The sequence below is a fragment of the Indicator indicator genome, chromosome 29 (genome assembly GCF_027791375.1).
Source record: "Indicator indicator isolate 239-I01 chromosome 29, UM_Iind_1.1, whole genome shotgun sequence".
Lineage (NCBI taxonomy): Eukaryota > Metazoa > Chordata > Aves > Piciformes > Indicatoridae > Indicator > Indicator indicator.
The window spans coordinates 9,457,453-9,480,216 of NC_072038.1; the positions used below are offsets into that span (position 1 = coordinate 9,457,453).

The window sequence follows — 22,764 nt, forward strand, 5'->3', positions numbered from 1 at the left end:
AAATATTAAAATAATGGAAGGGACAAAATATAAATCTACATACAGCTTCACGACTACCATAGCACCTATTACCATGACAAAGCAAATTCTGGTTCAGGGGGAAGGGAAAGGGAGGGTTGAGGATAAAGTTAGGAGGAGGGACTTTGACTGTCACTAAATATGTAAATCACCCTTTTCAACTTCTTTTTTTGTTGTTCCTTTGTTGGGGTTTTTTGTTTGTTTTAAGGTTACCAACCTTATTAAAACTCATTTCTCTAACCAGCTCGTTCTATGTCACTATGGATACCAAAGAACCCTTTTAAAAAACTTGGGCAAGGCAGGGGTTTCTCAGAATACAAACAAAACAAAACAAAACAAAACCAAAACAAAAAACAACACAAACCACGGCGACTTGCTGTTGGTGCTCTCATGACAAGTCCTGCCACGTGCCCCTCCCCTGCACCCACCAGTCCACAGAAGGGCAATTCATTTACAAGTCCAGTTCTCAGTCTCCCAGGATGAGTTTGACAAAAGAGGCGACGTCTGTCTCTTTGGATTCGTGCAGGGTGAAGAAAGGATGTTGCTGGGAAAGAAAAGAGAGGAGGAAAAAAAAAAATCAGAGAATTTTATTATTCACAGCACTGAGGACCAAACCTAAAACCTTTTCAGACAATCTTCTAGACAGTGAAAAATTATTTTGCTGCCAGCATCCCAATATTGAGCTTTCCATGTTTTGCAGCTGAGGCAAGTTAGGGAGCCTGAGGGGCCACTCCATGAAGGCTGCAGATTTGTGCTGTCCTCTTGGATTTCCTCTAAGGCCTGAGCTAGGCTGCTCTCAAAAGAATTAAAAACCACCACCTCCACCTCTAGCACATCATGCCCTTTGTCACATGCTGGCTCTGCAGTGCCTTGGGTAGAGATGTGCTCCTCCTGAGATGGTGGTTACCCACCCCACCACACACCAGCTCCAACAGGAGCAAGAAAAACCCTTGCAGGAAGGCTGGCTGCAGTGGGTTTTCCCTCAGCTTCCTACTTTATCTGTGTATTTACCCTCTGGTGACTTCTGAGTCTCATTTCTTCCCTGCAATTGCTCATACTCACAGCAGGAGATGGCTACTTTACCCCTAACCACCACAAAGAGGAAAGCCACCCCAGCTAGAAAGCCATCCCAGCTGGAAAGCCATCCACAGCTGTGTGTTTAACTACTTAATCGTGACCAACATGGGAAGACATCCTGCCAAAAAACCTTGCCTACATTTCAGCACAAATGGAAAAATATGTGTAAGGAAAAAAAACCCACAACTCAATGCCTCCTGACAGCACCAGCCAAGCCCCTCTCCACCAGCACCAGTGATACAGTTTGCTGCCGGGGGCTGTAACACATCAGCTCAGATCAGCCAACTTGCACCTGAAATCACCAAAACACTGTTTGACACCCCTTGTCCTGGCAATTAAATGTGTTTGCTTGCATGGAAAACGTCAGAGAGAACCAAAAGGCAGCTGGGACCCTGCAAGGCTCACAGGTGACCTCCGCTCTGTGCAAAATGCTGCCATGCAGAGGGAGCTTGGTTTGATTCTGTGCAGGGGGAGCTCGGTTTGCTTCCTGACCTCCTCATTTCAAACCAGATTTTTAAAGACAACTTGGAGTTTCCAGGGGTTTTCGAAGCTGCCCATCACCTCAGACCTCAAGCACTGACTATTTCAATGCTCATTTATGGTAGTGGCCAAGTGAACGGATTAGAAGAGCAAAGAAATGAGATCTTCCAAGGTGGGATTGAGCAAAACGTTGTCCAGTGAGTAAAAAGAGGCAGCTCTGAGCAGTCAGGAAGTGACCCAAAGACACACCAGCAAGGAAGAGGAAGCACAATTATGTGGGAAACGGAGCTGAAATGAGTTGAGGCAAGGATCCAGACATAATTTAAGGTCTCCCTGGGTCATACAGTCGCAGGAATTGAAGTGTCCTGAGTAACTCTTGGAGAGCTGACCCAAATGGCCTGCTCTGTAATTATCCCAGCGTTGATGCCACTGCTTTCACATCCCAGCTAAGTCTCACCCAAAGCAATGCTACCACAGCCTGGCAACACCCACAGGCATGACATGGGTGGCAGTGGTGGCCTCTAGCCCTGTCTCTCAGTGAACCTAACCCCTTTGCCAATGACTTGAGTCTGGTTAGAGCATAGAACACCCTGTGCCAGGTGGGATGTGCTCCATGCAATGCGCAGACCACCGGTCCTGCAGTAGTTTCACGCTCCACTTCACCTGGGGAAGTGGGTTTTTAAATGAAATTAAGCATCCATATCAATTTTCCTGATGCTCAAGATAGCACAGAGTCATATTTTCCATGAGAAACCTCAATCCCACAGGAAAGCAAGGGAGCAGTCTTGGTCTAAATGACAAGTCCAATCCAGTACCGCAACTTAATGCCATAAGAGAGAGAGAGGAGGGAGAGAAAAAAAAAACAAACCAACAAAACAGCAACCCTCAACCACAGGACTTCACAACATTCATGTCAGCCATAAAATACCACAGCATTGAGATACTCTAGAGAGGTGATCCAAGAACCTAATTCAATAGAAATGCACTCCCTTGCCAATGGGTATTAATGCTGCAACAGACGGAGCTGCTCCGGTGAACCTATTTGATAAAACGCCATTTGGCAAACTTCAGAAGTTTCTTTAAAATATATATATGTGTTTAGTCAAGAAGGAAAAAAGGTGGGGGAAAAAATAGCCATAAACCTCAGGCCTCCCTTTGTTTGAAACCAGCATTTGGGCAAACTGTGTGTAAATCAGATCTATATATAGTCTAATTGTGTTACAGGGCCCAGCGAGAAATGTCACAGGAGTTATTCACTGCTTACAACTCACATTCAAAAGGTACAGGGACTGCCAGCATCTCTTGCAGCTAGTAAGCACCTTAAACCCTGGCACCTTCACACCACAGAGGTCCCAACACCTCCAAGCAGACAGCACCAGGTAGTGACGAAGCTGACAGCACAATGCACATCCTAGGAGTTATGGGGCAGGAGACAGCAATACCAAGCAGATTCTGCAGCAGTTTCTACCCTTAACCCAGAAGATCTTTCCAGTGGCACCAGGCAGGGGTGAGCATGTAGGTTCCTACATGCAAGGCAAGGAGTCAGGATCTTCAGAAGTAAGAAAGTAAGGCACCTTCCTGCCTTTAGCAATGAGGCAAGAGTGAAAAAGGGACTGGATGCTTATAGGGGTGAAACTGACTTCCAAAGTTCTCCTGCTTTTTGCTGGCTATTAGGAGCACCAGGATCACTACCAGAAAGCCAAGGGAGAGGGAGGCCATGAAGCCGTGAAGCCCTAGCAGAAAAATCTCACCACAGGGCCTGTTCTGGCCAGCTCTAGCCCAGAGCTCTGGCTGTGTCTGCACTTGAACTCATCAGCAGTTGAGTGCATCTGACCTCAAAGTCCTGCAGTGCCATTTCCCCCATGGTAAGCCTTTATCAGCATCTTCTTCCTTAGTTACTCCCCTGTCCTAGACCTGCTCACAGCAAACAGTGTCTAAGCAGCAGATGAAACTCAATAACCGGAATTATTAGTCACAGTCTCGTCTCTGTCCTCGACATCCAGGAATAACTCTGCCCAAAAAGTCTCCTCTCCACAAATCCATGACAGTAAAGCCTACCAGGCCACTCGGTTCCTGCTGCCCACATGGACCCTCCGTAGTACATCCATTTCCATGGGTATCTGAAGCCATCACACAAACCTTAGAGGAGGATTTCACCCTTGCTGACTGGTTCTTTGCAGCCTCACTCTTATCCCTTAGTGAATTTGTGAACTGCTTTTATGTATTTTTCTTGACCTGACTGGAATAGCACCTGAAAGACCTTCCAAAGGGCATCTCTGCTTTGCAGTCGCCCTCCCAAGTGCCATGATTCTCCCACCTGCTATGAAAATAGAGGTGCTAAGTATCCCAAATCACAGTCACTACTGGAAATCCTGTCCTCAGCATCTCATTGTATTCCCCCTCAGCTCTCACCCAACACGCTGCTTGCTGCAGCCACACTCACCATAAGCTCTGGGTACGTTGGCCGTTCTTTGGAATTCTTCTTCAAGCTTTAATAAAAAAAAAAAAAAAAAGAGAGAAGAAAGAATTTAAAAGTCACATTCTGTGTGCAATTCAAGCAAGGCCATAAAATTATGCTGTGACAAAAGCAAGGTTTCAAGTCTCTGTAGAAGGAGCTCAACTATTCATCAAACAGTTTGGACCTTGAGGACACCTACAGCCAGCACAGCCCTGTGTGGCACACACTGCTGGGTACACACAGGTGAAAGGAGATCACCCAAGGTCAAACGAGATCTGGAGACACCACAGATAGCAGTGAAAGTTTGTTGCTGGGGGCCAGGTACAACTGCTTTTGTGAGTACTACATGGCAGGCCAGAGACTAAGGGAATGGATACAGCCTTCAGCCTCTGGTTGTGAGCTCTGAAGCACGTGTACAACTATTTGTTTATCACCACACCGTTATCAGCAGGGACGGGGCCATGGGACATCCTACTTTTTTTTTTTTTTCCCCTCTCCTACAACAGATGGCTCTGGAGGGTTGTAGCTGGAAGTTATTTTGGTTTCCCTCCAGCAGAAAATAGCTTTTAAAAGACAGGACGTAATCTCTACTCACTTCCTGACTGTGTATTTAGGGGAAAGACACTTGGAGCAACTTGAAAAGATCTTCACACACGTACACGTCGGTGGCGGGGAAAAGGTGTCACACTGAGCCAAACAAAAGTGAGAACCTCGGTGGTGGTAAGTCGCTCCTCTGCTGGGATTTGCTGGAGCCCAGAGGAAGCAGAGGACACACACTGAATAGATATTTCCTGCTTGCTGTGTGTAGTGGGCTCATGCTTAGTGTCATGTTGTGAATGAACAGAGGAACCTAGTAACGATACGTGCCGGTGCTGCCGAACTGAAGGTAGGGGATGTGTCACATCCTCCGAGCCCGAGGCAGCCCAAGCTGAGATGCTAAGGTGAACGCTGAAGGTTAGGTGTGTCCAGAAGCAGGATTCGGGTCTAAACCTCTTAATTTAGACCATCTACAAACAAAAAATTTGCTCCCAGGTTATGAATAGCAGGAAATCTGGTGACAAGTTACTGAAATCCATGTAAATCTTCAGGAATTAAGAGCCATATTTGGATCTGATCTTGGCTCAGACATCCCAGGAACTTCCCTGCAGTGGGTGCAGGTAGTCAGACTTTCACTGTCCTAGGCAACAGATGGTATGATTCACTCTGTGACCTCTGAATCTGAGAGAGAACTAAGCCAGGCCAATCTTGATGCACTGAGTTGATGTGACCTGATCCGTGTCAGAAGAAATTCTCAGACTTCAGCAACACAAAACCAGTGCAATCTGCAGCCAATGCCTGCTTATCTCCACCAGCTTTGAGGGACCTTCAGTGATCCTGCTGGATAGGATTTATGAAGAGAGGAACACATGCAAGAGCATTCGAGACATGGGTGCTGCTCAGTAGGGTCTTTCTTCTCTCCTAAACCAGTCCACAGCTATAGCAAAATATTCAGAGGGGAACAACAGCCTGCCTGGCACAAACAGGCAACTCTGCAATAACAAGGAGCGAGCCAGCAGCATGGGAGAAAGGCAGCTGGTTCAAACTCTCAGCATGGGCCTTGCAAAGGCGGTGGGCACTTTGTGAGAAGGTTTTGCCAAGCCAGCTCCCACCTCTGAGAGGCACAGAGCGGTGTGGGCACAGGCAGGTATTCCCCAGCTCAGGTCTGTAGAGGCATGCAGCTGCATTATGAAGACCTCAAGAAGGTGTTTGAACAAGACTCTGAAGAATGTGAGTGTCAGTACTTGAAGTCCCTGGGGAGGAGCAGCTGATGTGCCACAATAATGCCCTTTCTGGGTCACAGTAGAGCCCACCCGGCTCCCGGCCACGAGGCTGGCAGCTGGGGAGCAGTCTCACATTTCTGTGTTTGCCGATCTGCTGTCCTTTCTTGGCCACCAGGCAAACCCACCATCCACCTGCCAACTTGGCAAGCAGAGGATGGCACCGCAGCGCCTGGAAAACAAAAACGCCTCCCGGGCGGCTTCCAGGGAAGCTGGAGGGAGAAGCAGTCAGGAGCTGCGCGGCCAGTGCCAGCTCTCTTTGAACCATACACTGAGGGTAGCTGTGAGTCTCCTCGGGTGCTGGGAGAGCCTGGGCTTTCATGGAGTTCTCACAACCTCCAGACAGCGTCCACCTGCTCCAAGCGTTTTCCCATACCACAGCCAAACCCTCCTGCTGCTTCCAGCTCCGAGTTCCAGGCAAAGCAGCAGGGCAGCCGGAGGGCCCCAGCAGCAGGGGATGGCCACTGACAGGGGCCATTGAGGGGCGAACTCTGTGCCACTGCTGCCCTCAGAGCTGTGTCCTGCCAGGAACCGGGGGCAGCATACAGCCATTGCGGGTCCTGCCCACTCCCCACCCTGCATCAACCCCAGGGATCTGCCTGGCTGCACCTGCCTGTGCTGCTGTCCTGGCCACAGACATCTGGTGCTGCTGATGTGGGGACCGCTGGAAGAGAAAGTCTCCTAAATCCTGCCCTCCACAAGCCTGTTCCTCACCAGTTCAGAGGGGGAAGTCCCTCACAGCCACCAAGACCAGTGCTCTAGCAAAGGGCACACCTTGTCTGCACAGTGCCAGGCCCCAGCCCAGCCTGCATAGCTCAGAGAGGACATGAAGGAACATCCCTTCTCCAGGGGGCGTGGATCTTTTGTTCAAAAATTGAGGTTGTACTCCAAAGAAACACATGTTGGGGCAGGGACACAGCAAGCTGTCAACAGCTGCCCTCCTCAGCCTCCCCACAGCATGGCAGAGGTGAGCAGGAGGAGGACAAGTGAGGCCAAGTGGGTATTTTACCATTGCGAGGTAAAATCAACGAATTCTGCTGAGAACTTCTCCGCTGGGAGCTGTGGCGATGGTTCCTCCACCACCTGCTTGAGCTGCTGGAAGGGTGTCCCCCAGGAGTCATAGGGAAAGCGCAGGATGGCCAGCTCGATCTGGGGAGACAGAGCCCACACCTCAGGCACCACGGACAAACACCCCACAGCTCACCCTCCTGCCCCACAGAGTTCAGATTCCTGTGTGCCCACAGGGTTTTAGGCCCCAGACAAATGTAGGACATCTCATAGAACTACAGGGTAATTTGGGTTGGAAGAGACCTTTAACATCATCAAGTCTCACCATTAACCCAGCACTGCCAGGTCACCACTAAGCCAAGTTTCTCAGCACCACATCTACATGGCTTGGAAAAACCTCCAGGGATGGAGACTACACCACTGCCCTGGGCAGCCTGTCCTGGGACTTCACAACCCTTTTGTGGAAGAAATTGTTCCTTATGTCCAACCTAAACCTCCCCTGGCAGAACCTGAGGCTGTTTCTTCCTGTTCTGTGGGAGAAGAGACCAATGCCCAACTCATTCCAAGCTCCTTTCATAAAGCTTTCCAGGTTGAACAACCCCAGCTCCCTCAGCCACATTTGCCCTACCTGGCCACAACACTTTGCTTAACCTCCCCCAGCAAAAGGGAAAAGACCTGAGGAAACCCCATAAAAGACCCAGCAGTCCCCATAACCAGTTCTGTTACCCTCATGCTAGACATCACCTGGAAAACATGAGAAGTTCAAAACCAACCCCACACTGCAAACAGTAACTGTGCTATAAAATGACTCTGCAAGCAGATGGATTCCCTCTAAACACTGCGTGGGAGATGCCATCCATCCCTCCTCTTCTGAGAGGGACTTTGCTAATTGCTAAGCATTGGGAGTATTTTTTTGTGCTGGAAATCCCACCTGCTCCAAAGCACAGACGTGAGGTGCTGGATGCCCTTGCCTTAGCCCATGCTGCCATCTCCTGGCAGCCCACGGCCACCACAGCAGGGCTGTCCCCAGCAGGGTGACTGACATCTCACCATCAAAAGTAGCTCCATCCTCCTGTTCTTCAACCCTCTGCCCTGCTCCCTGGTACCCCCAGGCTATGTTCCCATCCCCACCTCGCCAGGGAACCAGCACCACAAGTGTCAGAGGAGCTATGGAGAGGAAAATCAATCCACCAGCAACAATCAACCCTCCTGGCATTGCTGTGAGCCCTCGAGTTGTCCTACCATTGTGATCCCCAGGCTCCAGATATCAGATTTGACACTGTACCCCTTCTGGTTCAGCTCTGGGTTAATTCTTTCAGGCTGTAAACAGAGACAAAGGCGGTTGAGGAACAGGGGTTGCTCCAGTGCGATGCCCATACCCAGGGTTCACTGACCTCACACAGGTGGCAGGTCAAGATCACTTAGCCCATGCCATCGGCTTGCTCCCTTGGTTGTCATAAAGCCAGATCAGGTCCCAAAACCTTGCCAGTAAAGGCAGGCAATGCAATGAGTCACCAGAAAGAGATACACCTGGGACTGGGGTGGCGGAACTGACCCAGCATACCTGGCACATAGCATGTGACAAGTCTCAGTTCTCCAGGACAGTTTTCAACCTCTTACCTCCAGATAGAAAGTACTATTGTCCCCACAGGGCAGACAGCAAAAATGCAACACAGAGTGATTACAGAACCTTCCCTGAGGTCACAGGGAGGTGAGAAGGCAGCAGGAAGCTGTGCCCAAGAGACCTGATCTGACCTCTCTTTACCCCTTTACAAGCAACTCAGGGATATGTCCTCCGAAAGGAGTCCCCAGGACACATTCCGAAGGCTGATCCTTCCCCCTTCAGGATGGCCCAGGCTCATGTTCCTCTGGCTGCCCTGCAGCAGCCTTTCCAGGCAGCTCCTCTGCAGCTCAACTTACAGCCATGTAGGGTTTGCATCCTGCATCCATGGTTTTAGCAACCGAGTCGACGAGGTAGCCGCTAATGCCAAAATCGCACATTTTCACCTGCCCCTGCGTATTGATCAACACGTTAGAGGGCTTTACATCTGCAAGAAGGAACACATGCCACAGTCACTGTCATGCCTGGGTGGCTGTGACAAGCCAAAACAAGCTGAAGAGCTTCCTATCAGCAGAGGGCACCAAAGCTGTCCGTGCAAACCCCTGCGCTTTGTGCGCTGCCAGCACCCCTGCTGGCTGCAGACCCTGCAGGTTCAGCTGACAGCCTCATGGGCCTGTCACATGTCCTGCCAGTGTCCCTTCACTGGCAGAGTCCTCTTCCCGACCTGGGGAGCGGGAGGTAAACCTCTGTGTAGCCATCGGATCCTACCACGCAGGGGATCACAGAACTGTCAGGGTTGGAAGGGACCTCAAGGATCATCCAGTTCCAACCCCCCTGCCAGGGGCTGGGACACCTCACATTAGGATCAGGTTGCCCTGAGCCACATCCAGCCTGGCCATGGAAATCAGACCCCTCACCATGGAACAGCTCAGCAGGGCTGGGGCCATCTCCAGAAGGTATGTGCAAATGCCTGGAGCTCTGGCAAGTCCCCAACTAGCTGGATCTGGTCTCATGCCAGCAGATAGGAAAACCCCTGGGAAAAGGATAAGGAGGGGTGGGCAGCAAAGGGTGAAGAGGAACAGGGGTTGCAGGGGAAGGAGGGAGCAGCAAACTAAGGCAAAGATCAGGATTTGAGAAATGGCCTCTGAGTTTAAGGATACTGAGCTGGAAGGCAATGTGAGTAGCAGCAGCAGGCGTGTGGGTGCTCCACGCCTCATGGAAATCAGGCCAGTGTCTCATCTATTTATTACTGCCAGATTTATCTGCTTCCCATCACAGCCTTGGTGCATTCACACTTGCATCACGCTCATGAAGGCAGCTACAATCACCATCAGAAAGGGAAATTAAGGTACAGAAAAAAGCTAGGAAGAGATATCCAGGAGGTGATGGAGGTGTTTCCCTGATGAGGCTGATCTGCACAGGGTGCAGGGAGCACAGGCTGCCCTGTTTTCTCCTGTCCCAGCACTGATCCTCAAAAGGGAGCAATCCTTTCCCTGCTGTCACCCAGAAAGAAGAGGTCTCTTCTGCAAGAAGGCCCTCTGCCTACACATGATAAACTATTAAATGGAAGAGTTGAAACATCATCCAAAGGAGGCCAGAAGCTGCTTTTTAGCTTTGCTTATTAGAATTGGACGGTTTACAGTTCATTAACATCTGCTCTCTAATCAGCATTTTGCAATCAAAAGCTTCAGGTATCTGAGATCCTTGCCCATCTGTTACTATGCTGGCATAAGACAATTTTGCAGTGGAAATCAAACAAGTAAACAGAAATCCAGAAGCCGAGCAGCATTTTCCACCTACTGTAAACGACACAGAAGGCAGAAACTCAACCCCCAGCCACATGCAGAATGCACAAAATGTGACTGCCTGCTCAAGCTGAATTCAGTTTGCTTCAGATGCTCCTTTCCCTGGCAGTCACACACTCCAGAGAGGGCTTTTTCCTCCTCCTGGCAAATTGAAAATAACCCTTTAAAAATAAAAGTGTCGAGCAGCAATACTGCAGATTTGTTTCTTTTCAAGTGTGCTCATGGCATCCTTGAGATGCTCTAGAGGGGAAAATGTCAGGAGAGTTTTTGTGACTTCACTTAGAGGCCATTTGAGGTATCAAACCACCCTGCCCCACCAGTGCTCAGAGAAGCTCACAAAAGGGGATGAGGATGGTTAGGTGACCATGGGATGCATCATGTCAGCAGAGAGATGCCTCTCACTGCATGGTAACACAGAGCTAGGGGAGAAGCCTTCACAAAGCCTGATCCAAAGCCCACCAAGGTCAGAAGGAAAAGTCACTTTTAATTTTGCAGGTGTTGAAGCAGACCATGGATTCAGACCACACATGAGGGAAATGCAGGGGGAAGCAGCCCTTGCTCTGCCAGCACTTCCAGGCTGGAGCTCACTTCCCTCCAGCTCAGGGAACACAGGGACCAGCACACAGCGAACCAGCAGGACCTAACCTCTGACTGGGTTTTGCAAGTCATGAGGTGACGAGGAGTATTTTTGCTGTCAAAGGCCAATTTTATCTCATGTATTCTGGGAGCCCTGGGCTTGGCCTGGAGGGCAGCCCTTGTGGGGCTGAGAGCAGCCAGGCACCAGCATGGCCACGGCTATGTGCCTGGCACTTACCTCTGTGGATCACGGAGAGCTTACTGTGTAGATGTTCTAGTGCTTTGACAATCTGAAACAACAAATCCAGAGTGAATCACAGCTGGTAGCACCACCATGAGGAGGAAATGCTATTTGGCTTCACCCATACTCCCCAGGCCTCCTTAGAGGAAAGCAGCTACATCTCACACCAGTTCTGCACCCTCACAGCAGTTGAAGGTGATGGTGGGAACCCAGGGACCTCTCAGGGACTCCAAGAGCCTAATGAGAAGGCAAAGGAACTGCTGGGCCCTCCCCACATCTAACACTCTGCCACCTCTCAGTTATATGTACAGGCACATTTGGAGTACTTATGCCTCATAAACACCACCTCAGACCAGATGCTGGAAGCCAGCTAGATTCACATGGTCTGGCCTGTGGACCGTGCTCCTCCTGGTGCAAATACAGCAGGGAGACTGAGTCATGCAGGACTTGGTTTAGAAGAGGAACACCCTTCCCCTGCCCTCCTCACCCTGCTGATACTCACAGAGACAGCTATTTTTCCTAAGATGTCCTCAGGAATCGTCAGGCCTTTGTCAATGACGTGTTTGTAGAACTTGTCCAGTGAGGTATCCATCAGTTCCATACAAATCCACACATCTCCCTGGAAGATAAAGCAAGCGTCTGCCCATTGGAACAAAGCATCCTTTCCTTTCATGCACAGAGGTCTTTGGCACTTGCCTTTTGCTGCTGGCCTGCTGGCCTGCTGGCCTCTTCCCTGCCTTTTAAAAGTCATCCAATAAAACTGTGCTGTGCTTTTGCTTTCCCTCCTTCCCAGCTGGAATGAAGTGCTGTCCACTACCATTTAGGGTGTGTTTTCTGTTATCTTTTCCCAAAGCAGAGTTCCAGTGATTTAGGAGTCCTGAAAGTTATCAGGACAGAGGTTCCCTACATGCTCAGGTCACTGCACATGCTCAGCCAGGAAAGTTCAGCTCTGCAGAGCTATGCTTAAAACTCCTCCATAAATCTTGCCCTTTGGGGCTTTCCACGTTTTTCTTCCATGTGGCTTTCTCATTGCATGCTAGGACAATGCTAACACTAAGGGATCAGGCTGTGAGTTGGTTGTCCCCATCAGTCAAACCCACCACTAAGCCCCAACATCTTGGCACAGGGGCCTCCCACATTCCTGGCACTAGGGCTTGGCTGCCCTTGGCTCCTCCTCAGGTGGGACCACATCTCTCCTTGCTCACCCAGAAGTAACTGCACATAACAGATCCTCAGGCTAGGATTCAGCAATTCCATATTGTACCATCTCTATATCTAAATGGAGATGAAACCGCTAGCACGTGGAGGGAGAATTCAGAGCTTGAGACAGGATCTAGCATCCCAGGAGCAGCACACTCGATCTCCAGGATGCCATACCTCTCGGAAAAGTGCCCCATAAAAGGTGACAGTGAAGGGGCAATCTACTGTCCTCATGGAGATATCCAGATCCATCAATAACCTCTTCTGCTCCTGGCTGTTCACCGTGGCTCGGATCCGCTGGAAGACAAAGCAGTTCAGAGTTGGCTGTCAGCACCTCCACACTACAGCTATAGCCACGCTGGCCACAGTGCCTTCACATCACACCCCTGCCCTTTCCTCACACCTCTCTGTGTTACCCTTTTCTCACACCTCTTTGTCACAGGCACATCACAAGCACAGTGCCCACAGGAGGAACACCTCAGCGCAACAGAAGGCTGCAGAGTGGCTGAAAGGTTTTTTTCACCTCAGCCCAAACTGTAGGTGATTTTGCTCTTCATTACTCTTTTTCTGCGAACATTATTCTTTTTTGCAACAGCCAAAAGTCACTGTGGCTTGGGAGGAGAAAGGAGAAGGAAATCAAATTCTTGGCTGGTGGGTGCTCATGACTTTTGGAGCTGCAGTGGACATCTATTGACATCAGCAGACTTTGGTCACAAGTGAGGGCTTCAGCCTGGGCACCAGAACTCATGTGCTCCCCATGGCTTTGGAAAAGGTGGACATTTCCTTTCTCCCAGGGAAGAGATGTCATTTCTGTGAAATACCTGGAGCCCCTCAGCTGGGAAGCACCACAGAGGGGCATGACACAGTCCAACACAGGTCACACACACATTCCAGGCTTTTTGTCCAAAGCCACTTGAGGTCAGTAATGTGACAGAATTAAAGCGTTCAGCGTTGCAGAAGCAAGTAATAGGCTGAATGTTCCTGACATCCCTCTTCAGATCTTCCATCATACCCAGAGAGGCCTTTGGCAGTTTGGTGAACATCAAGGCAAACAAGAAAACCAAACACAGAGCACAGAGGCCCTGAGACACATCCCAGCACCCACAATTGAGTAGCCAAGAATTTCCTTTCAGTTTGCTCCTAGCTTCCAGCTCTACAATTTTTATTTTTTTCTTTTCTCTTTCTTATTCTGAAAGGCAGCTTGAACAAAAATTCAGCCAAGCAAAAACTGATCTTTCCCAAATCACATTTTTTTTCCCCAGGACTATTTCCCTAAGTTGCAAGGTTATCAGTTATGAAAACTTTTATTCATAGAGTATCTACAAGCCTGTCACAAACCAAGACCTCATTGTAGCAGACAAAATGTGAAGACACCAATGAAAATTTCCTGTTCCAAAGAGACCAAAAATGTCCCAGATGAAGAAAATTCTTGTATGCAATGAGTTTTCCAGTACATTCTTCCCTACAACTGCAGACAATGTGCAGAACCCTGAACCTGTGTATTTAAATAATGATGACAAATCACTTGAAAAATCCTCATGGAAGCAGGAATACTGTAGACAAAGGTGAGCAAGGGGCCAAGAAGGCCAATGGCATCCTGGGGTGTATTAGAAAGAGTGTGGTTAGTAGGTCTAGAGAGGTTCTCCTCCCCTTCTACTCTGCCCTGGTGAAGCCACATCTGGATTATTGTGTCCAGTTCTGGGCCCCACAGGTCCAGAAGGACCTTGAAAGAGTCCAGCCACAAAGATGCTGAAGGCAGTGGAACATCTGCCTGCTGAGGACAGGCTGAGCTTGGAGGAACCTGAGGGGTGACAGGCAGGGCAGTGGCAGTGGCAGGAGGACAGAGCCAGGCTCTGCTGAGTGATGCCCAATGACAGCACAAGGGGCAATGGGTGCAAGCTGGAGCAGAGAAGGTTCCAAGTGAACCTAAGGAAAAGCTTTTTCACTGCAAGGGTGACAGAGCCCTGGAGCAGACTGCCCAGAGAGGTTGTGGAGTCTCCTCTGGAGATATTCAAAACCCACCTAGATACTTCCCTGTGTAACCTGCCCTAGGTGATCCTGCTCTGGCAGGGGGGTTGGACTTGATCTTTTGAGGTCACTCCCAACCCCTAACATTCTGTGAAGGCTGGAATTACATTGAGCTTCCTACTTTTAAAACCCTTTTCTTGGTTAACCAGCCCAAATCTACCAGGAGGCTCTCCGCCTCCTTGTAGAAAGGAGATGTCATAGGCAAAGAAAAAGAAAACTTGGTAAAGGCATCAAAAGAGGATTAGGAAAACGCACAAAGAAGAGTGCAGAGGTTGTCCACACACAATGAGACAGACAGACAGACAGAAAGCACCCCGAGAGGCTCACTCTACCTTCACTGCCATGATCTGCCCGCTGGGCATGTGCCGCATCTTCTCCACCACCCCGTACGCACCTCGTCCCAGCTCGGAGATGGGCTCCAGGTCATCAGCTTTCACCTCAAAGTTCTGTGGGGGAGAACACCAGCACAAAGGTGGGTGCTGCCCATATGGGCCATGCAAGGAGTGAAACACCCCCAAAACGGAGCAGCCTGCTCTAGTTGAAGGTGTCCCTGCTCGTTACAAGGGGGCTGGACAAGATTACCTTTAAAGGTCCCTTCCAACCCAAACCATTCTGTGGTAAAATCCAGCCCTGCCTGACACATAAATGGACGGATGTGCATTCCCCTCCCTGTCTGGGTTCAGGTAGCTAGAAACAAAATGATGGTCCTCAGGAGCTGTCAGAAGGCTTAACTGCTGTGCAGTAATTAGCAGAGTTCTGCAGAGGACACATCTCATAAAGGCATGAGCAGAGGGCCAGTGACAACAAGCATCCTGGACAGCACAGGCACAGGAGGGACCACTCCTTCAATAGGATGATCTTCAACCTGGTGACCTGCACCAAACTGTCCCTCAGCCACCTGGCAGCTGGCTTAGCTGCCAGCACTTTCAGCTTCTCCATCCTCCAAAGCCTGGGATGGAAAACACCACAGCAGCTTCTCCCCTAGGAATCACCTTCAAGGGTTTTTTTTTTTGGGGGGGGAGGAGGGGGTTGTGGTTTTTGTTTTTCCTTCCATCTTCCTCTTCCCACAAACAATCATGGAAATATCTTGGGGGTTTTAAGCCCTGTTAAAGTTTATTTCTCCAGATCTGCAGATGGGCCAAACACCAGCTGGGCATGCCCCACTTTTAAACCACAGAGGATTTATTTGGTCTAGCATTCGAGATGTCATTCTCCTGGCCTTGCACAAAGGATGACTTTGCTTGGAGTCCTGCATTCTAACCATGCCCTTCTCCATTCTGCCATGATATTGTGCAGCAGCTCTTGTTTTTAATTTCATTTTTTTTCTGCTTATTATTATTTTTGGATGTTTAAAATACACCTTTGCCACTGAAGCCAGCCATTCTGTTTGCTGAAAGCACAACCACATCAGTCAATCATCCTACAGAAAGAAGCTGGTTTATAATGAACTGATTCACAGTGCCATAATCCCACAGCACATTTTGCAGGCACAGCAGAAAAAATAAAAATCCTGCAGCCTGAAATGTGCTGGCTGGAGATGCCAGGGCCTGCAGGACCCATACACTGTGTTACTGTGCACTGGGGCTCCTGCTCATTCACTCCCAGCTACATCCTCTGCAAAAGGAGCCCTGACTAACAGTTTTGTCTAACAGCAGAGATTTAAGCATCCCTGACTGCCTGACACTGCTCCTACTGTTCAGTAGGACCCTCTCCAAAGAAGCACTTTTAACTCTCTGAAGGCCACTCTTCAATATAGCAGCGACGTTGAAAAGGGAGAGAAGCTTCCCCTAGGGATGAGAAGTGAGTGTAGAAAGGCTGGCAAAAGGAGGAGCACATCCTAAAAGAACTTGGCTGGACAAACAGGGAAATGCAAACGATGGTATGTCAGTCCCTCCTAGAGAGCCACAGATCTGCATCTGTAACAAACACTGAGCTCTGGGGTTTGCAAATGTGTTTCTCTTTGCACTTGTCCAACATGAGCTCTTTGCCTCTGTGCATGGAGCCTTTCTGGAGCATCTGAGATTTTCCTCATCCCCAGGACTGCAGGGGAGAAATGATTTTCTTGGAGCAGGAGCTTGCTCTAGCAGCAGGCATTTTCTCTGCCTCAGTCCCACACCATTTTGCTCCAGAGGCATCTCACACTCTTTCCACCTTCTAGCCTCTGCTCTGTGCCAGGGAAAATACAAAATCCAACATGAAAAAGAAAAAAAAGAAAAGAAAAAAGAAAAAAAAAGAAGAAGCATCATCCTAAGACAGACATTAGAGAACATCACTGGATTAGAATTTCACTTCATAAATTCACTTGCTGCCACCAAGGCCTATCTTCTGCACCTAATAAATTTATTGCCCAGTTTTGAAGTGCTTTTATGAAAGCTGCTGTGCCATTGTCTCCTATCAAAATAGCTCTCCTCAGTTTTGTTTATTCCTTGCTGGGTTTTGAGAACACCAGGTGAACTGGTTTCCATGCTGTCAGAAGGATTTGCTTCCAGGACAGGAGTTAGAGACTCCTGATGAGAAGACCTTCAATATTAGCAAAGGGAAATACTTTGGATTAAGGCTTTAAATCAAGCAAAAGAACTGCAAAGGAGAGTAAAAGCTGCTGTCAGCAATCCTCTTGGTTCATAACTGTTATTTCCAGGGGATTAGCTGCATCTTACTGAGGCAAGGAAGGAATTTCCAAGGTGGAAAACATGAAGGGGACCCTGGTGTCATGGGATGCAAGGCATGGACATGGAGGGGCATGTTCCTCCGAGCAGTGGCAAGCAGTAGGTCACACTGCAGCTGGCCCTGTGCCATCAGTCCCATGCAGATAGAGAAGCACAAACACCAGGTGGTGGCTGCCTCTCTAATGCTGAAGGTGACTGTTCAGGGCTCACACAAGCTCCCAGGCTGGCTCTCTCTAGCTTTTATTCATCCAGGGACCACCTCCCATTTCATGCAACAAGGGCCACAATTTTCAACTAGGCAGTGCTTATAAATCTGCCTTTTCTTTTGGCTGAAATTAAGCATTTCCCTAAGCAGCCTGTCTGGACAAGCAGCCAGCACCACAGCAGCCATTGTAGGATGGTCACCTGTCCCCAGAGGTCTTCTCCTCACTCTAACTCCTACTCTTACCTCCTCTCCAATAGAGATGCAGGCTTTGGAGTCTAGATCTCTGGGTGGCCTGCAGGAGAGAAAAGAGAAAAGATGTGAAATGCTCCTTACAAAGCTTCATTTTCCCTGGGTCAGTGTCTGTCTGGCCATCCCTTCATGCCTCCAGACCATCAGCCCTCACAGCCTTGAGCAGCCTAACCAGTCTCCTAGCTTTGCAAATACAGATCCAGGAAGATCAGGGAAGAAGCTGCTGGAGTTGGCATTTCTCACATCCAACTTCCCCATCCAGCAACCCAAAGAGAGTCATTGTGAAAGGCAAGCTGGGTGCCAAGCACCAAATCTCTGCCAGCCTGTATGAAATATGGGTTCAACAGGCATCAAGGTCTAAAAGCACTGTAAATGATTACCAAAGTCACACAACACAGGTTAACAGGCTAATAAAAATCAAGGAAGCAAAGAAAGCCAAGCAGGCTGGAGTTGCACAAATTACCTTAAAAGCAGAGGCATTTCTTTTGCAAGGCTGAGGATGCAGGGAAGGGGATGCATTTTTATGCCCTGATCAACCTCATGTAACTCCAAGTGGGTGGCAGAAGTGCCACACCAGGTAGAATCAGGTGCCCATTCTGGTTTTAGCTTTTCCTGGACATATCATGAAGCAGAACATGAGTCATGTACCAGGGGCAGTGGTGGACAGAGAGAGTGATGAGCTGAGCTATGTCCATATCTATAGGCTGGTTGTACCTTGGGGCTACAAGAGAACTACAAGGGCTGGTAAATCCTCCCTAGTGGCACCTGAATGACCCCAGGCATTTTTCTCCTGTTCCTCATGAAGGGTCCCCATTATCCCTGAGCTGCAGGCACGAGCCCCAGGTGCCAGCCACGATGAGCTACTGCCCCCTGGCTGGGGCAGCACAGGCACTAGCAAAGGCTGGGAGGCAGCTGGGGCTTGTGGTTTTCTTTTTCTTCTGCTATAGTGTTTGCAGACTTACGTGGAGCTTGTCTGTGGTTGCTCAAATGCTTCTTTAGGAATTTTCAGCCCAGGGTTTCTCTTCTTGCCTGCGAAACACGAAAGAGGCAGAATTAAAGGAAGGTGCTTCTGTTGTTGTCCTTGTTGTTGTTTTGGGTTCAATTTGCAAAGCCCAGCTTGTCTGTGTTTGTTGACCTTTCCTAGCATAAATGCCCCGACAGGCTGGTGGTGTGGACTCAGGGCAGAGAGTTCAAAACAGAAAGTGCCTTTGTTCAGGAAGGCTTCATTTAGACCTGCAAGGACTTGGCTGCCAGCTTGGTACAGAAAACAGGCAAGAGCTCTGGCAAGGGCAGCCCATGTGAACATGCAAAGTGAAAGGTATTTCTCCTCCATCAGCCCTACCCACACAGGATCCCTTAAAACGTTTCTTGCATTTTAAACCATTCCAGATACGTAACTGTGAGGCCTGGGAGGATTAAAAATCTTTCTCAAATTGAATCTGAAAGTCCAGAATCAGATCCTGATGCTGCTTAAATGCATTGTTTCACCTCTTGGTCATTATAAAGCTGTGCAAAGCCATGGAAAAAAAAATAAAGCAAAATTAAGTTTGCAGGCTTCAAAGCCATTTGTTTCTGTTCACACTGACCAGCCAAGCTTTTCTGAGCTGGATGAAGCTCAAGCTCTGAGGCAGTTCAAATGCAGGCTCTCCTGTAAAAGGGGTCCAAGCTGGCAGAAACAAGAGCCAGGCAGGCTAGAGAAATACAAGACCCTTTTTATGACTGAACATATACAGCTCCACTTCAGCACAGGGTTTGGAATTCATGGATAAAACAACCTAAAAACATAAGTCATGTCACCAAAACCCCAAGGTAAACATCTGGCTGCTTGGCTGTGTAATAAAAGCCCTGGTCCCCCCAAAACCAGCACAAGCATCTAATTTAGGCTAATGATTTACATCAGTTACTGTCTGTCCAGAGGAGGCCACAAAGATGATCCAAGGGCTGGAACACCTCTGCTGTGAGGGCAGGCTGAGGGAGCTGGGCTTGTTCAGCCTGGAGAAGAGAAGACTCTGGGGGGGCCTTAGAGCTGCCTTCCAATACCTGAAGGGATCCTATAGGAAGGCTGCAGAGAGACTTTTCATGAGTCTGGAGACAGGACAAGGGGGAATGGTTTGAAGCTGAGGGAGAGCAGGGTTAGACTAGAGCTTAGGAAGAAGTTCTGCAGAACCAAGGTGATGAGACTCTGGAATAGGTTGCCAGGGAGGTTTGTGGATGTCCCCTGCCTGGGGGTGTTCAAGGCCAGGCTGGATGAGGCTTTGAGCAGCTGAGTCTAGTTGAGAGGTGACTCTGCACATGGTGAGGAGCTTGGAGTAGATGATCTCTGAGGTCCCTTCCAACCTAAGCCCTTCTAGGATTCTATGATTCTTTTATGCCTGAATTTTACTCTCTGTTCCCAGCACTCTCTTTCAGCCTTCACCTCTGCAAGTTTGAGTTTGTTTTTCCTCTTAACGCAAGCCCACATCAACAGATGTCTGTGCATCCCAGTGCTGGAGGGTTGCTAGATCAAAGTGCAGGTACCCACAACTGAAGACTACCTTTTTAAAGCAATTAGTCAATTCAGATTGCCAATCTTGTTAGGTTTTAATCTCTTCTTTTTCCTTGTGCCTCCTCCAAAAGCCAAGATTGTGCTGGTTCCTTTTGGCAAAGAGTCATTCCAGGGTGGCAGAGGCTGTGACAACCCAGCTGACACCTTGAGGGAAAAGCCACTGTGCACACTCACTATGGTTATTAGACATCTACAGGGCTGCAAAGTTAAAACAGGGAAATAAAAAATTAAAATAAAATAAGATAAAAAAAAAGAATCCTCTGCTCCAAGGAGCTTCCAGTCTAGCACAGAAAAGGCAAAATCTGAGAAGCAAAGTCACTCAGGAGCATGAAGAACAGCTCTCAGTTTTACCAAGAGTCAAAAGTTGGTCTGGAAGGAACAAATGGAGGAGTTTCTACAGTGAGCAGAGCTGTTTCTTTGACCCTTTTCCTTCTGATTTTCTTGGTTGCACTACAAAGGTCTCTAGAAGGCACAACTGAGGCAAGCCCTGCCTTGCAAGATGCTCTAGATACCATTTCTTGCCCAAGCTGTGCCAAATGCACATTGTATCCCACAGGATGCTAAGTGGGTAACAGTGCTCTTGATGTTCTCATGCCTTGGCTAAAAAAAGAATCTCAAAAACACAGGTCTTGCATTGCAGGCAAACAAAACCACTGCTTCTCTAGCAGTTTCTATCCCAGTGACCTCTCTGCCTCCAAAAACCTCCCTGCAGCCTCTTGCAGCCCAAGCAAACAAGGCAACCACAGGCACAAGAAAAGCACCGCCTTCATCCTTAGTTTGCTCATGCAAATCAAGACAGAAATTCACCAACTTGCCCATGGAAGCAGGAACTGCCTCTTGAACTCACAAGCTGAACCCTAGTAACAAGTGAGAGGACAAGAGGAAATGGCCTCAGGCTGCCCCAAGGGAAGTTTAGCTTGGATCTTAGGAAGGATTTCTTCACTGAAAGGGTTATCAGGTATTGGAACAGTTTCATAGCCTGGTGGAGTCCCCATCCTGGAGGTATTTAAGAGGTGTAGCAGCAGGGATATGGTTTAATCAAGGACTTGTCAGTGTGAAGCTAATGATTGGACCTGATGATCTTAGAGGTCTTTTCCAATCTAGGCAATTCTGTGATTCTCCCTATTAACACTCCCCAGACATCTCCTGGCACCCTTCCACACATCAGCCACCCATCCACACTGATGCAATGGCACAGCAACCAAAATCAAAAGAGAAATGAGCACAGATTTGCTCTTTCTCCTTTCCTTCTTTCCCCCTTCACGGATTTGCTTGCTCAATCCATGCTGTCCCTGAACTTCAGGAACCTGCTCCCAGGCAGTTCTGGGAGAGTGAAAACGAACCCACTGGAAATTAAACCTAATTTGAACACAAACCAGAACTGGTTGCACAGCATTTAATCCTATCACGGTTCACAAGTGGTGTCAGCTGAAGAACTAGGTAGCAAAATGCCAAATCCAAATAAATATTCAAAAGCTTTCTGCCTTCTGGTGAAATAAAATCTGCACTTTGGGGAGTTTATTTGCCTTGTCTCTTCTTCACAGAATACAATATTTTGAAACTCTGCCATTTTTTTGAAGCACAATCTGTTCACATACTCGAGTTGCCAAGACACAGGCACAGCTTAAAATTCTTTGGGTTTTTCTTTTCAAGAAAGGAGAAAGCAACAATAGCAGCAAGAATAAAACAGAGGTTCCGCTACAGCACCAGGAGAAGGCATTGCAAATGGAACTGCCACTTGCAGCACTCACAGCTCCTGTGGGATCAGCTGATGGGGACAGTGGTTACCCCAGCACTGCAGCTCACCCCATGGTTATTTAATGGAAGTCTCAGGCTGCCATCAGGCAATTTCATGCCTCTCAGCTGGATCAGGCAAAGTTTCTGAGCCCCTTTTGTTACAGCATGCAAAACGCTTGTCTCTTCAAGACTTTCAGGGCCAGTGCCTGCAAGAGTCTCACAGGAAGCACAGGATCATAGAATCTCTGAATTGTTTGGCTTGCAAAAGACCTCCAAGATCATCAGTTCCACCATGCCCACTAAACCATGTCCTGAAGTGCCACGTCTACATGTTTTCTGAACACCTCCAGGGTTGGTGACTCCACCACTTCCCTGGGCAGCCTGTTCCCAATGCCTGACCACTCTTTCACAGTGTAGAGTTTTTTTCCTAATATGCAATATAAACCTCCCCTGGCACAGATTGAGGCCATTTCCTCTTGTCCTTCACTGGTTACTTGAGAGAAGTAACGTTAGCTCCAACCCCACTGCAACCTTCTGCACCCAGCCACCCATCCCACGTGCCTTCTGCACAGGCACTGCCTAAACCAACCCAATGCTGAGGTCTGAGAGCCAAACTGTATCAAGCAAAAGAAAACCTTGACTTAATGAAAACACATTAAACACTTCCCTGTGAAGGTCTTAAACTCAATTCCTGAGGGAGGGGAGAAAAATAGAACTTCCACTGGGCTTGTTAACCTCTTCCCACCAGCACTGACAGGGCGTAGAGAGAGATTAATGTTGCTTAGCCCCTTTCAATTAGGGCAGTGTTGAATATCAATATTGAAAAAAGGGAAACTTCAAAGTTTCACAGCAAAAGGGTAGGAAGCATAACAGAGAATAATAAAGAAAAGGAAGACAGAGGAATTCACTACCCACATAGGCTGTAGCAGAAAATAAACTTCTACTTCTGAAGGAAAATCCCATTCCCCGCTCTCCAGCCTTTTTTCACTGCAGTGAAAATCTTTTCATGATCTAATCCAAAGTAAATGATTCCTCGCCACAAAAAGCTCCTATTTCCTTCAAAGGATATTAACCAGTTCTGTCTTCACCACAA

At 48.5% G+C, this 22,764-nt stretch overlaps 1 protein-coding gene across 1 annotated transcript; it reads right to left on the bottom strand.

The window, feature by feature from the left end:
• Window positions 1–484: 484 nt before the first annotated feature.
• On the bottom strand, window positions 485–14,721 carry MAP2K6 (mitogen-activated protein kinase kinase 6). Its single transcript, XM_054393731.1, has 9 exons — window positions 14,602–14,721; window positions 12,419–12,538; window positions 11,544–11,660; window positions 11,039–11,090; window positions 8,779–8,906; window positions 8,101–8,178; window positions 6,860–6,999; window positions 4,019–4,064; window positions 485–562 (listed from the first exon to the last, which is right to left on the bottom strand). Exons 1-9 carry the CDS (start codon window positions 14,638–14,640, stop codon window positions 485–487), a joined length of 798 nt encoding a protein of 265 aa, XP_054249706.1. The 5' UTR covers window positions 14,641–14,721.
• Between the last annotated feature and the right edge of the window lie 8,043 nt (window positions 14,722–22,764).

Coding starts and splice junctions, on each gene's coding strand:
- MAP2K6 (XM_054393731.1), bottom strand. CDS start 14,640: ATGCGGCACATGCCCAGCGGGCAGATCATGGCAGTGAAG. Junction 11,091..11,543: donor TAGGAAAAATAGCTGTCTCT/GTGAGTATCAGC, acceptor TTGTTGTTTCAG/ATTGTCAAAGCACTAGAACA. Junction 8,907..11,038: donor GCTCTCCGTGATCCACAGAG/GTAAGTGCCAGG, acceptor TCCTTCTTGCAG/ATGTAAAGCCCTCTAACGTG.